General features: G+C 37.1%; 3 protein-coding genes across 6 annotated transcripts in view; 1 reads left to right on the forward strand and 2 right to left on the reverse strand.

Moving 5' to 3' along the window:
• The window catches only part of LOC121370557 (transcription initiation protein SPT3 homolog), a 91,613-nt gene extending 86,192 nt beyond the window's left edge, over nt 1-5,421 (reverse strand). The window contains exon 1 of the mRNA XM_041495866.1: nt 5,274-5,421. The gene's annotated coding sequence lies outside the window, so the exon portion shown is untranslated. The remainder of the gene's footprint in view (nt 1-5,273) is intronic.
• Nucleotides 1-15,427, reverse strand: part of LOC121370560 — a 407,496-nt gene that overhangs the window by 307,566 nt on the left and 84,503 nt on the right. The window lies entirely within an intron of this gene.
• LOC121370556 overlaps nt 1-15,427 on the forward strand; it is a 65,921-nt gene that overhangs the window by 27,715 nt on the left and 22,779 nt on the right. For 2 of the 4 annotated variants that reach the window (XM_041495862.1, XM_041495864.1), the window contains exon 1: nt 7,651-8,104. In XM_041495862.1, coding sequence (XP_041351796.1) covers nt 7,729-8,104 — 376 coding nt within the window. In that variant the 5' untranslated portion in view covers nt 7,651-7,728. Of the gene's footprint in view, nt 1-682; nt 740-7,650; nt 8,105-15,427 lie in introns of those variants that run through there. The other 2 variants (XM_041495865.1, XM_041495863.1) reach the window with 2 other exon arrangements.

Here is a 15,427-nt window from a genome sequence, read left to right on the forward strand (position 1 = left end):
GAAAATTATCTTAATACCTTTCAATTACCAAATTTGTTCAATGACATAACTGAAGAACACGAATGCCAATGATTAGTCAGTTGATGTTCAGTGGACATGGAAAGTACTGTCTTGTATTTGACCAGGTGCCAATAAAAGATCTCAGTCTCAGTCTCCATCTCCCCTCCCTCTGTCTCTCCCATCCCTCCCTCCCCCCCCCCTCTCTCTGTCTGTCTGCTGTCTCTCTCCCTCTCTCTTTATCTCTTCTCTCTCTGTCTGTTGTCTCCCTCCCTCTCTCTTTATCTCCCTCTGTCTGTCTGTCTCTCTCTGTCTCTCTCTCTCAAGTGTTGAAATAACCATAATGTTAATACCCCATATACTCGTAGTTTCCTTCAATCCACTGGCAATGTCTGTGTGAATGGTTTTCTACCCCCATTCACTGTACTACCTGTATAATACCTGGGGCAGGTTTAGTGATAGTGCAACCGATGTGTTGGCAGATACACTGCGACATTAGCCCGCACAGGCTAGGTGACCCTTTGATCTGGTGAATGCAAAACCACAGGTATGCAAAACATCTCAAATCACAGGTCTCACGGCAGGTCACTTTGACCTTGCATTACACATGGTTATTTATGCCTGGTCCGTGTCACAAGATGAGATTATTAGTGACGAACACGGAATACTATAGGAACTACTTGTACTTGCTACGTTTATCATGGTGTGTGGGAAATCCATTTATTTACATCTACTTGTAGAGGTAATAACACTTTACTTAAAGGCCTTTGTTTTAAAAACATCATATTACTATTAATTAACAAAAACGAAATAATAGCAGTTACAATATACCAGTAGTAGAGACCAATATTTAAATTTAAAAAAAAAAAAAAAAAAAATTTTAACGACACCACTGGAGCACATTGATTAATTTAAATTATAAGTGTTAGTTTGTTAAAAGTTGATTTAAATCTGTATCTCGACTTCATAAGTCTTAAGACCACTGTTGGTGCAGGTGCATTATATAATCAGGCTTACAGGTACTATATAGAACATATTATACATACATGTACAACTAAACACCTGGCCACTTCAGACTGGGTTTTTTACATACAAATGTAAGTATAATCAGTGTATTTATTTTTAGTTATTTGATTGCACTCTGCTCACTGATGAAACACGGCACTGGGGTGTTGTAAAACAATTAACCATTTTGGTCTTCTTTTTAAAAAAAAAAATTAAAAAACTGTTGGCAGTTAACTGTTGTCCATTTTGAGCCAGATAAACAAGAAGTGTACATCTATTTGTAGAAGAAAGTTAAAGTTTGTTTTGTTTAACAACAACACTAGAGCACACTGATTTATAAATAATCGGCTACTGGTATGTCAAACATTTGGTAATTTTGATGTTTAGTCTTACTTTGAGTGCAAACACGCTACTTATTTCCTAATGCAACAAGGGATCTTTTATATGCACTTTCCTACAGACAGAAAAGCACATATCATGGGATTTGACCAGTTATGGTACACTTGTTGGAATGAGAGAAAAAAAACAATCAGTTGAATGGATCCACCGAGGTGGTTCGATCCTGCAACACAAGAACCTCAAACGAACACTCAACAGACTGAGCTAAATCCCACCTCTTGTAGAAGAAATACAAAGACAAATACAATAAGAGGCCATGTACAATTATTAACATTTTCATGAGCATACAAACTTTTTTTAAAAGTAAAAACCTTTAAAATTATAATAACAGTTTAAACATTTCTGACAATTTTCTTCCAAAAAAGAAAATAAATATTTAACCACCATGACAGCTACATGTGCACTGGTTTCAGCTGGAGAGGTGCGTCTTGTTAAATTCTGTTAACACCTTTAAGTTTTTTAGGTTAAGAGAAAGCTGCACTTCCTATAGGTATTCCCAGGATACTCACAGCTTATAACTGCATCTCAGTTAAATTAGTAAACCACACATCGGGAACAATCACAGCTAATCAACAACAACCACTGGCACATAGTATAAAGGGACAGGACGTAGCTCAGTGGTAAAACGCTTGCTTGATGTTTGGTCATATTAGGATAGATCCCCATCGGTGGGTCCATTGGGCTATTTCTTGTGCACGACTGGTATATTAAAGGTCATGGTATGTGCTATCCTGCCTGTGGGATGGTGCATATAACATATACCTTGCTACTAATGGAAAAATATAGCTGGTTTTCTCTCTAAGACTATATGTCAAAAATTACCAAATGTCTGACATCCAAAAGTTGATGATTAATAAAGCAATGTGCTCTAGTGGTGTCATTAAACAAAAACAAACTGCTGCAGGGGCGAAATGTAGCTCAGTGGTAAAGTGCTGACCTGAAGCACGGTTGGTCTAGGATCAATCCCTGTCGATGGTCCAGTGACCATGACTGGTATATCAACGAGTGTGCTATCGTGTCTGTGGGATGGTGCATATACATATGTAACAGATCCCTTGTTACTAATGGGAAAATGTAGCGGGTTTTCTCTTTAATGTTTGACATCCAATAGCCGATGATTAATAAATCAATGTGCTCTAGACTAGTGGTGTCATTAAACAAAAGAAACGTTTAACTTATTCACCTTCCTGCAGAACAACATGCTTCTTTTAGTTATTATACTGTTGCTGATTTAACAGGAGGCACAACAAATAATATTTTATGCTTTGAAAATTTGCTGCATTATTTTCTGTATGCACACATTGATTGCATGAAATTTTTATTTTTAGCAGATGGGTATACAGAACAATAGCCTTTCCGAGACAGATCTAGGAAACATATTAGGGTGGGATAAAGCAAGTGTGTTGTTAAATACATTTTTCTTTCCTTAAAGGATTAACCACTGTATCAGTGTAACGTGTGTGTATTCTAAAATGCTGCAAACATGTCCAGGTAGGTAGGTTCATGACTAATTATTTTACTTTTATTTTTATTTTTTAAACCAAATTAATACTAATACCAGTAAAAGGCAAAGAAAGAGACTTTGTTATATCATTTAACTTATGAATGTATTCCACAATGGTTCGACAGCTACCTAAATTTAAAAAAAGTAACTTTCTAAATGGTTAGTTATTACATGTATGTATATACAAATATATATATTACAACCGTGGTCAGTAATTTCATGTAATCCCTGTATGTATGTATGTATGTATGTAGATACACAGTGATAAATATGGACCAAATTGTTTTATTACCATAACCATCTGATAATTTTTTTCTCAAAATATCTAGATATCTTAATATTATTTAGACAAATAAAATAATCTCACTATAAATAGAGATTAGTATACGAGCTAGTGTGTCGTACTGATTTTACTAAACTTGTGTGAGGATTATTGTATTACCCGAGTGAGAGCGAGAGTAATACATGAATCCTGACATGAGTTTTGTAAAATCAGTACGATTAACACACGAGTGTAATAATTTCTTTATTATCCACAATATTATTTTTATGAATAACAAGCTAGTACCATGTCAAAATGTTTCAAACGTAACTAAAAAGAGACGACTCTACCCTTTGACCAGTCCAGCTTGGGTGACCCTACCATTGAGACATGGATGTATATTTACCGACTTCACACACGAGTGTAATAATTTCTTTATTATCCACAATATTATTTTTATGAATAACAAGCTAGTACCATGTCAAAACGTTTCAAACGTAACTAAATGCTCCAGCTGGCATAGCTCTCCCAGTCATTGAGACATGGAAGCTACCTCACCACGTCAAGGAATGGACCATGAGATACAGGGGTGTATATTTACTGACTTCAATTTTTTATCAGCGAATAACAGCTTAAAGTTAAACCATGTACATGTTTGTGCACCTCATCAGTGATTTCTATTATGAGGTCACTCAACAATTAACTAACACAAATCAGTCATTTTTGTACCAACTCCCAACACCTGCAATTAGGAAAATGTCTACAGCAAAAACCATGTCGTGGAAAAAAAAAATTCAAATAGTCCACAGAGGGAACAAAGTGCTACAGAGAATTTAAAATTCCACGGCATTGCCGATTGCTGTGGGCATTTGCAATCTGTAAGGGTTAAACTCCCCCAAGTAAAGTTTTCTAATGCTAAGGACACTAATTCCTCTAAAATTTCAAATGTAATTGCTTGTCAAAACACCTTCCTTTCATTGTCAGTGTTGTAATTTGACCAACATTATTTGGTGAATATGATGTTTGTATTTTTATTTTTTTTGGTAGATTTTTTTTTACAAAAGAATAAAAAAAAAAAAAAAATTACCATCACTACCAGCGCCCTCAATAGTTTAAGAAGAAGCAGGCTACAACAGTGATAACAGCAGGGGGAAAAGTGGGGGGTCTGGGGGCCCTCCCCTAGAAACATTTGAAAAATCAAATTTCGATGTGAACTAATCGCGTTTCAAGACAAATAAATAACTATTTTGGCACCTTGTTTGGATCCCTTTTGTAGGAGACTTTATTAAAGAAGAGAAATCACTTTTTTTTTTTACCATCAACGAAAAGTAGGCGGCGGCAAAAGCTGTTTCAGGCGGCGATTTGCCGCCGGAGACCGGGTACTTTTGAGGGCTCTGCACTACCTGTGTAATTTATAAAATTTTAAAATCTCATGATCACCTACAGGTAATTTAACAACCGACTGCTATTACCTGTAAATTATCATTTAGATCACTTGAACTGTTTTTATCCTACTGGCTTTAAATGCTGAACTGTTGTTTTTATGTTTAGCTTTCTCCTGAGATGTCAACATTTAGTTGACGAAACATTGACATTTTAAACAGACATTACTTTTATCATTTAGATTATTGAAATTAATGACTCCCCAATCCCTCCCTTCTTAGAGCCTAATCACACAATCGCTGAACAGTTCCTACATGTATATACAGTCCATCACTTTTGATGGGGGTGGCCGTAACAAGTCCATGTGCATTTAAATTGAAGGACAATGAGAATGTAAATCTCTCAACGATCACATGGTTGTGTCTTGTGAGTATGACACTGACAGAAACCCAACTAATGAACTAAAATGGGTCAAGTGAGTTTCAGATTGAACCTCAAATTCACAGCAATATTGTCATTACCTGGCAGAGAGAGGTAATTAAAGTGCGTGTGTCACCAGATAAGACCTATTGGTATGTTGTAAGCCGCCCACGCAAATTATTCTGACAAGGCCGGTGAGGGGGTGGGACTTCTGAACAACAACAGTCAGCTGATCGGCAGTCACAACGCGAGGTGACACCGCCAAGCGTAATTAGCAAACAACAAGAGCCTTGGGTTAAGTACCTTGTCGAATTTACTGTCGCTTGTTCCCTTGCAGGTCAGCACACAATGTCATGTCCGTGGATTACCGCTAAAATGCACTCATCATTACGGACAGCGTTTTTTTCTCACACATAAACAAACAACCCATGCTCGATTTACCGCCATTTCCTTAACTAGTGCGCATGCTCGATGAACATCATGTCACGTGGCCATCTGTCAATTTATCTCCTTTCGGCAATGATCAAAGGGTAACGGTAAAACCACAAACATTTAACCTGTGACATAACACAGGTAGGAATTTGACCTATCCAGAGTTATTCTCTTTTTTTTAACTACAGCGGTTTCTTTGATAATATATCTTTGGGTCTGACTGTCTTCTTAGTGCTATTTGCCCATGCATGTACGTGTTAAATGCTTTAAACTGTTAATGCGAACAATTACGCAATTTAGGTGTTGTTTTGTTTGTTTGTTTTTTGTTTGTTTTGTGGGTGTTTTTGGTTTTTTAATTAATAAATGTATTATCAATTTAAGCAGAAGGGTGTCACGATTGGCGAGCGAAGTTTATAGGGCGTTTCGAGTCATGGTCCCCCGGAAAATACACTGAAAAAACATTCCTTGAAAAAGGGAGGGGTTTTACCCCCCCCCCCCTTGCATACGCTCCTGGGTTCCCGCTCATTTTAAATAATTAACTTTATATTTTAGGAGACGGGTGTGTGGATGGGTGTATGCCTCCCCCACCGTTTTGTTTGAAAAGGTTCAGTTCAATTAATCCTAGCCATTCCCATTCCCTAGTTATAACAATGTTAAAAGTTTTAAAATGCCCTTGTTTTGTAGGCGTTATCACTAGATCAATATTAATTGTTAAGGTAATCCAAATGTATGTACTCTGTCAGATATATTTATTCTTATTACTTTTTCAAAACAGGTTTAATATGTACGGCTGTTATCTGTTATGTTTTTTTTGTTTTGTTTTTTTCGTTTTTTTTTTTTTTTTATTATTATTATTATTTTATTTTTATTTTATTTTTTTTTGAGGGGGGAGGTTTGGGGGGTTGTTGGTTGTTTTGTTGTTGTTTTTTTCTTTTGTTGGTTTTTTTTTTCAATTTCATATTTTTTTTTTTATTATTTTTTTTTTTTTGGGGGGGGGGGGGGGCTTTTTTAACTATTGTATTTAACTAAAGCTAAAAAAAATATGGCTTATTCACCCCAACTAGAGACTGTGCCGCGCACAGACAAGCAGACAGACTGACAGATATACAACATGGTGAAATTAAATTAATATGTGTTTTTGTTTAACAACACCGCTAGTGCACATTAATTAATCATCTGCTATTAGATGTCAAACAGTTTCTGACACGTAGGCCCCAGTCTTCAGACGAAACCCGTTACAGTTTTTCTGTTAGTAGAAAGAAATTTTTATATGCACTTTCCCACAAACAGGACAGCAAATACCACGATCTTTGATATACCAGCCATGGATTTAAGGACATGGGCATCAACAGGAAATTTTGAAAGGGATTCATTTTCATAATGAAATACTACATATTATGGCTAGGCCTATTTGTTTATTTATATATTCCTTAAAGGCTAAAAAGTGTGGGTTTTTTTTTAAATAATATAAAATAAATAATAATATAAAATAAATAATAAAATAAAATAAATAATATATAAAATAAATAATAATATAAAATAAAATAAATAATAAAATAAAATAAATAATAATATCAAATAAATAATAATATCAAATAAATAATATATAAAATAAATAATAAAATAAAATAAATAATAATATATGCATGGCACTGAAATAAAATTTAAAAAATGCAGGGTCGTAGCGTGGTCTAGACCTGGAGGGGTGGGTTCAAATATGAACCTAACGGACCCTTTTGTTTACATCTTCCCTGGAGACCCTGCAAAAATAAAAAGGTATTAGACATCCCACCCCCAACCCCGGCAGTCTACGCCCATGAAGTGACTAATTAAAATAAAGTAAACTATATTAACTTTTTCTGATTCACCCTGTAGCCATTATATATTTTTTAAATGAACATATTTTCACATTTAAAGGTCGTTACTTTTGTTTGATGTTAAACATATCACTCCCACATGTACGCAAGCAAAATAGTTCGTTAATAAAGAATGAATATATTTTGAAAAACACATTTAAAACAGCTTATTTCTATTAACTGATTGTTAACTTGGTAAATATATCTGTTACTGTATAATCTTTCTATGTTAAATGTAAACAAAAAAAGTTTTGTTTATTCCCGTGTTGTGTTATTAAAATACTGTGGGAATGAGCGCGCGTAGTAATCTACGTGTCGGCAAGTTGAGTCAGAAAACCGTAGGAGCGGTCTGTATAAAGTTCCGGGCTGAATGGTTTAATCTCATTCACAAAACCGCAGACCAAAGCTGGCTCCTCGCAGTTCGCTATATACGTTTGTCACGCGTCAAACACACAACTCTATCTAACCACATGCATTTACCCACAGATCTGAACGGGGTGTCGCCGTTCCCCGACTCCCCCCACACGATGTCGAGCGACGCCCTCCCCGGGGGCCCGGGGGAGAAGATGTACACGTCGATACTGAGCGACCACCCCGGGGAGTTGGTGCGGACAGGGAGTCCTAATTTCGTGTGTTCCGTGTTACCGTCGCACTGGCGATCGAACAAGACCTTACCTGTGGCCTTTAAAGTTGTGGCTCTGGGAGACGTCAAGGATGGAACCAAGGTGTGCGTGTCGGCTGGCAACGACGACAACTACTGCGCCGAGTTGAGGAACTTCACGGCCTACATGAAAAACCAGGTGGCCAAATTCAGTGATTTACGTTTTGTTGGTCGCAGTGGTAGAGGTAAGAATTATTTCTCAAATATGTATTTTTTTTGTATCATTTTATTTTTGTTTATATTAGGCCTATTATTATTATTATTATTGTTATTATTATTATTATTGTAGCAGGCAGGCGCAGATCCAGGAAGCCCCCCCCCCATCCCCGTTTTTGTTCGTCGACGTAAAATAAAAAATAAAAATTAAAAGCATGTTCAAACACCTTTCAATACCATGCTCAGGCGCCCCCACCCCCCTTCACAAATCCCTGGATCCGCGCCTAGTAGTAGTAGTACGTTATTTTTGTTGTTTATAGTTAGAGTATTTCTGTACCTGTAATCCTGTATAGTTATGATTCTTTATTGATGTTTATTATTTTGTTTTTCTTTATTATGAATGTGTTTAACTTGTGTACGATTATTATGTTCGGATATCCTGTAAATGTTGTTATTGTTTCGTTGTTGTTGTTTTTTGTTTTGTCCTTTGTTGCTGGGTGTTTTTTGTTTTTTTTAAAGTTTATTTGTCTGTTTGGGTTGTGGTTATTTTTGTTTTTGTTTTTTTCTTGTGGGGGATGTGTGTGCGTGTGTTGTTTTGCTGTTATAGTTGTTACTGTTGTGTTTGTCTTTTCTTAGGGGACAGTGGGTAGAAATATTTCTGTGGGTCTAGTGAGTGACTTTGCTGTGTACAGACATTCAAATATTAATTTATATGTAACAGCCAGTGGTTACATAATTATATATGCATAAACACGCACGGGTTGAATGAATGCGTATTGTGTTTTTAATATAATGACACTATTTTAAATTAGGGTTACATTCTCCGATGAATGCTGCTATATATGCCAGTTCATATAACATGCAAATAGTTATTAAATTTTGTTTTGTTATTTTAATTTTTTTTAGAAGATATATTATATTCATATTATGTGTAGTATGTTATTGTATCTTTCTCCTCCCCCCCCCCCCAACATACATTATATTCATATTATGTGTAGTATGTTATTGTATCTTTCTGCCCCCCCCCCCCAACACACACACACACACACACACACACACACACACACACACGTTTCTTTCTTTCAATGAGGTGTGATGGGTCATATAGCTTAATTTTAAAACTGGTATGCCTCAATACGTCGACTAAAACAAACTTGAAGCACATGTCCATTAAAACATGTAAAAAGAACGTACGTGATCGCTAGATATTACTCGAAATACTGTTTGACAGATTCAGTGGGCCGCGACCAGGTACTCTTCCTATCTCCCAACCCCAAACCAGACACATACAAGCTTTTGGCGGAATGCACTAAACCAATACTGTCGTGTTGTCTGTTATTGATAGTATCAAAAGCTAGATCTATGGGTCTCTAACTGAAGATGAATTTCATATTCGTTTCCCTTTACGACACCGCTATGTATACTAAAAATATAATATATACTCCTCAAAAGAAATTCATCGAAGTGTGTTTTGCTTTTGTGGTTATTTTTTTTTTTTTTTTTTTTTGGGGGGGGGGGGGGGGGGGGTAATTGGTTTTTGGGGGGTTTTGGGTTGGGGTTTTTTTTCGGTTTTATCCCCCTCCCATACCACATCTTTCTTTTTGTATGTAGTCTAATTTTAACCATATCAATAATATATATATATATCTGTGCCAAAACACCGCAAACTGTCACTACCATAAAATTAACAAGAACTGGCATGTATCTCATTTTGCGTTTGCAATTTAAAAATATATCATGTCGATCATAAATTGACTTTTTTTTCTTTCTTTTTGAGGGGGTTTATGGTCGTCATATTCGTGTATATATAGACCTATATGTAACTGATACTACTATTATATGGATTGTTTTGTCTTCAGTGTTTGGTTTTTGTATGTTTTCACTGATATATTCCCATGATATGTCATAATTAACCATCCGTATTTACCACACTGTTCTGACGTGTATAGATATATTCATAACCGCTGCGATGCAACGCAAACTTGGTACAGAGGAAGCTGTGGCAAATCTTGGTCACGTTTCTAGACTTCGTTATTTCTCTTTCATTCTATATCTTCTTGCTTATATGTCCAATTAAGGTTTAACCACGCTATTCTGGGTACATACCTCAGTTAGCGGAGCTATTTGTCTAGGACAAGGATAATGATTAGATGTTGGAAGTTATAAACTACGTCATTATACTAGTATGAGGACCGCCCCCCCCCCTCCCCCCTCCATCCCTTCATTATGAAATTGACTTTCTCTAGTCACCTTGTGGGAAGCGCAAATAAAAGATCCCTTGCTGCTAATCGGAAGAGTAGCCCATGTAGTGGCGACAGCGGGTTTCCTCTTAGAATCTGTGGTCCGTAACCATATGTCTGACGCCATATAACCGTAAATAAAATGTGTTGAGTGCGTCGTTAAATAAAACATTTCTTTCTTTCTTTTTTCTCTAGTCACCTGATACGAAGTTTTTTTTTATATATATACTGATGCACAGTCATTAGGGTTGGTTATTAATGTCAACATACTACTGTGAGCAGTGAACATCAGGTTATGTGTAATGTAGGCACGGTTGTATAAAGGTATTATTATAAAGAAAGCGATTTAACATATCCTCTGTCAGAGGGATTTCCTAGCTTACGTATTCGCTGAAACTACCAACACAAGTAGATTATTGTTGTGGCGATGTTTGCGTGATTAGTTTGCGGAAGTGGTCTGTCCTGCACTTTCTCGATATTTAGTGACGCCCGGGGATTGGTGCACGTTTTATAATCAGTGATCATATCCACTGGTACTGACATCGCCCTAGTAATGTACTAATTCATTATATATTACGTCACAGTACGTCTGTCTCGAGCGCTGAAATGTCTGCCCGGGTTTTATTTATTTGATATTTATGTTATAATAGCAAAAAAAAAGAGCAATAATTAAAATTTGTTTTTAATAATAATAATAATAAACAAAAATGTTTTCATATTAATATCCCATATCTCTCTGTCCTGTTTTCTCTCTCTCTCTCTCTCTCTCTCTCTCTCTCTCTCTCTCTCTCTCTCTCTCTCTCTCTCTCTCTCTCTCTCTGTCTGTCTCTCTTCCCTCTCCCTCTCCCCTCTCTCGCTCCCCCCCCCCCTCCCTCTCTCTCTCTCTCTCTCTCTCTCTCTCTCTCTCTCTCTCTCTCTCTCTCTCTCTCTCTCTCTCCCCCTCCCCATCGCTTTCTCTTTTTAACATACACGCACGCATATCCGTTTAAATTTGGCATATCATTTACAAAATCGAGCCAAATAGCAAGGGACTATTTTCTTATGTAAATATCTAATATATTAATAACCTTTATACAAACATAACATTGTGCTTGCTTTAAATTTATTGTGATGTGTCTCGACATCACATGATATTGTATCCAATCGTCAGTAAGAACTATAAGGAAATATACGTCCCATTTCAGGGAAAACATTTGTAAAGATTTTTTTTTTTGTATTTTTTTTGTATGTAAATATCTACTATATTAATAACCTTTATACACTCACAAAATTGTGTTCGCTCTAAATATATAGTGAAATGCCCCATCATCACTATAACCATGTGTCCAATCACCATCAAGGACTATAAGGAAACACACGTCTCCTTTATTCCAGGAAAGACATTTGTGAAGGTTTAATAAACTAATATATATTGCTGATGGCGATTATTTTTATGTATGTCTTTCTGCGTATCATACTATTTAACCTAAAACGAATTAAAAAGTTCCGGGATTAGATGATTCATTGTATTATGTACATCATGCATTAAATTGCATTTCCGGGTAAACGCGTGATCATGTAACTTTAGCCAACCATGTTTGATGTCGCATCTTTCGGCCTCGTTTCCTTGTGTGAAAATTAATTTACTCTCTGACCATAGTCACCGCAACTGACGAGTTTCCCTCTCTGTTTTTTTCTTCGTCTTCTTCTCTCCAGTCTGATTAATGATGTAAAAGATATGCCCTTTCTTTGTTGGCGAAGACTACTATGGTTTTTGGCGAAGAGACAAAGACTTTTGAGCTTCTTATGCAAATTCAGATCAAATATGACGTGATCCAAACCCATAGAAAAGTATTGGCACGTCTTCCGCGGACAAAAGCCGCTACAACGTTGCGTGGCTCCGCCGTGTGTTTTATCGCCGCTTCTCCTCGAGGCCCTTTCGTTTTAATTAGAAAGGAAATCCCTGGCACGAAAGGGCATTCGTTGTTTTAAAATTGGCAACAAGAAAAGTGAAATGCTGCAACCCATGTATTATAGTATCGGGTGTCTTGTCTGTTATGTGGAAGTCAGAAGACGTCCCGCGGTTAATGCCAGCCCGTGCAGGTGTGTGACGTATTCGGTGTGGTGCACCACATCCTAGTTAGTGGGGAGCCACCATTTGTTCGTGTTTCCACAATAATTATCCATGATGATGATGATATCCTTGAGGGAAATAAATAAACGAAAGAGTTTTTTGGGTTTTTTAAAATTGGTAATTTATGAGAAAGTAGCATCAGTTTTGGAGTAAGATAGCATAACTATATAGCATTAGGAATAGACCCTAGTTTCAACCCGTGAAAATTAACACTAAGTTTAGTTAATCTACAAACATATACCGGTATAACACATTTGGAAAATGTTACAATTGAGTGAAACATGAGTCTGTGACTTTGAAATGGTGAAATACCCTCTAAAAATAGACTAAAACTCGACTCCATAACTGCTACTTCTCAGACGCACGTGCGTTTTTAAAAAACACGAGAAATGCATTTTGTGATATTAAAAACACCAGAATGACCAAATCTAAACAATAAAATTTAAGTAAACTATGATTTCAGTTATCAAAAACAGCTCTCAGAGTAACAAAAAAATATGCCTTAGTGTTTAAAAACTAGGGTATGTCCCTTTAATAAAAGGCCATACACGCTTTAATATTGAACAGCAACATCGTTCATACACTCTACATGTATATATTTTTTTATGCTATACCAAAACTGCTATGATATATTATATGTATCAGTTTAATCACTTATTTTCGGCATAAAAATCTTATTTTATCACACCTATTAACGATTATTTTTTATTTTTGTATTTAAAATATATATTATGATTAAGAAGATACATATTAAACTCTTTGTACAGAAAAGGTTAAAAAAAATTGTATGTCTGTGTACTATAGTTAGTGCACACAAACCCCATCCTTGTCATAAATCGGAGGCGTAGCGTGGTCTGTATCGGCGGGGGTAGAAGATTAACCTAGCGGACCCCTTTGTCTACACTTTCCCTGGATACCTATCCCACCCTTGCCATAAATCGGGGGCGTAGCGTGGTCTGTATCGGCGGTGGTGGTGGGGGTGGGGGGGGTGGGGGGTGGCGGTACTGGTGGTGGTGGTGGTGGAGATCGAAGATGAACCTAACGGACCCTTTTGTCTGCACTTTCTCTGGATACGTATATGAATAGCCTAATATTACACAGTAAATAAAAAAAATAGTGTCAACCTTAGCGGAGAGGTTCGTACGAAATGCCAGAACCCCCAGCCTACGTCACTGCATAAATATCTTCAAGTGTGCTCAGACATTGTAATGTTAGGCAGAGTAATATGATTTGGACTATTACTGATTTTTACTGTTATTACACATTACTTAAAACCTCTTGCTTTAAGTCACTGCGTCTAGTTTTTGAGGGAAATACCTCTTTGTTTCGTCTAATATGCTGTTATAAATGTCAAGACGTTTAGAAACACGTCGCCATTTACCTTTCGACCGACCGTTCAAAATTGCGCCAAAATTTCCTCAACAAAAGTGCGCACCACTTTCTCTTTGGCATTAACGGCTCCATTCAAATTCCATAGCACCACCACCACCCCCCCACCCGCCTGCTACCGATTCAATCGGGCTGCTGGTGCTCCCTTGCACCTGCCAGTGCAGGCGGTCCCCTCCTCCCCCCCCCCCCCCCCCCCCCCCCCCACCTTTCCTGACAGGCGTGCGCTACAACAGCTTGCTCTGAATGTGCACGTAAAACCCTATGACATGACATGACATGACATGAAACACGTAGATTGATAATTTAAAAAAAAAGTTGTAAGTAATGTATTAGCTGAATTTTCTTTTGTTTAACGACACCACTAGAGCACATTGATTTACTAATTATCGGCTGTTGGATGTCAAACATTTGGTAATTTTGACATATCGTCTTAGAGAGGAAACCCGCTGGATTTTCCTATTAGTACCAAGGTATCTTTTATATGCACCACCCCACATACATGATAGCACATACCATGGCCGTTGATATACCAGTCGTGGTGCACTGGCTGGAACGGGCAATAGCTCAGTGGGTCCACCGACGGGTATCGATATCACACCGACTGCACACCAGGTGATCACTTTACCACTGGGCTACGTCCCTCTAAATGCGGAAAATATTCTGAAAATCAGAAGAGACGCAAATCAGGGTTATGGTAATGCTAGGCAAAGACTGTTAACTGTCACGATGAAGTTTGCCAACTTTGAGATGGCAGTTGGTAGTCTGAGCCTAGCATTAGTTTGTAATTAGAATAGTTTTACTTGATTACAAACGATCATTTCTGTGAAATGGTAAACGAAATATCAACTTGTAATAATTCTTCTGAATCTCCGTAATCCCTTGGGGCTGGACGTAGCCCAGTGGTAAAGCGCTCGCTTGATGCGCGGTCGGTTTAGGATCGATCCGCGTTGGTGGCCCCATTGATCTATTTTTTGTTCCAGCCAGTGCTTCCACAACTGGTGTAACAAAGGCCGTGGTATGTACTATCCTGTCTGTGGGATGGTGCATATAAAAGACCCCTTGCTACTAATCGAAAAAGAGTAGCCCTTGAAGTGGTGACAGCGGGTTTCCTCTCTCTATATATTTGTAGTCCTTAACCATATCAGTGACGCCATATAACCGTAAATAAAATGTGTTGAGCGCGTCGTTAAATAAAACATTTCCTTTCTTCCTTTCGTAATCCCTTCTGTTATAAAAAAAAACACCCTAAATTTAATGTTACAGCTGGAAATTATATTCACATTTATGTTGGTGTTACAATATATTTTACGCTGCCTTAAAATTAGGGTCAATGAGTAAAATTATTATCAGCTGTTAGATAATTATATCTAATGATGTGTTGGTCGTCTTAGTGTTTATGGTAGATTGAAATGGATTTTACGCGAAACAGAAAAGATATACCTACTTCGGAAACTACACGGTTATTGACTTCAAAACATTGCCAAATATCTCATAATACACCGATTCCACTGTCGCACTAGAAACTGGAATGAGGCCCAATGTTCCAGTATAGCACGCTCAGGAATTCCTAACATTCGAATTCGTGACGACATGACATAGGTAATTAATAT

This window comes from Gigantopelta aegis, chromosome 4, assembly GCF_016097555.1.
Source record: "Gigantopelta aegis isolate Gae_Host chromosome 4, Gae_host_genome, whole genome shotgun sequence".
NCBI lineage: Eukaryota > Metazoa > Mollusca > Gastropoda > Neomphalida > Peltospiridae > Gigantopelta > Gigantopelta aegis.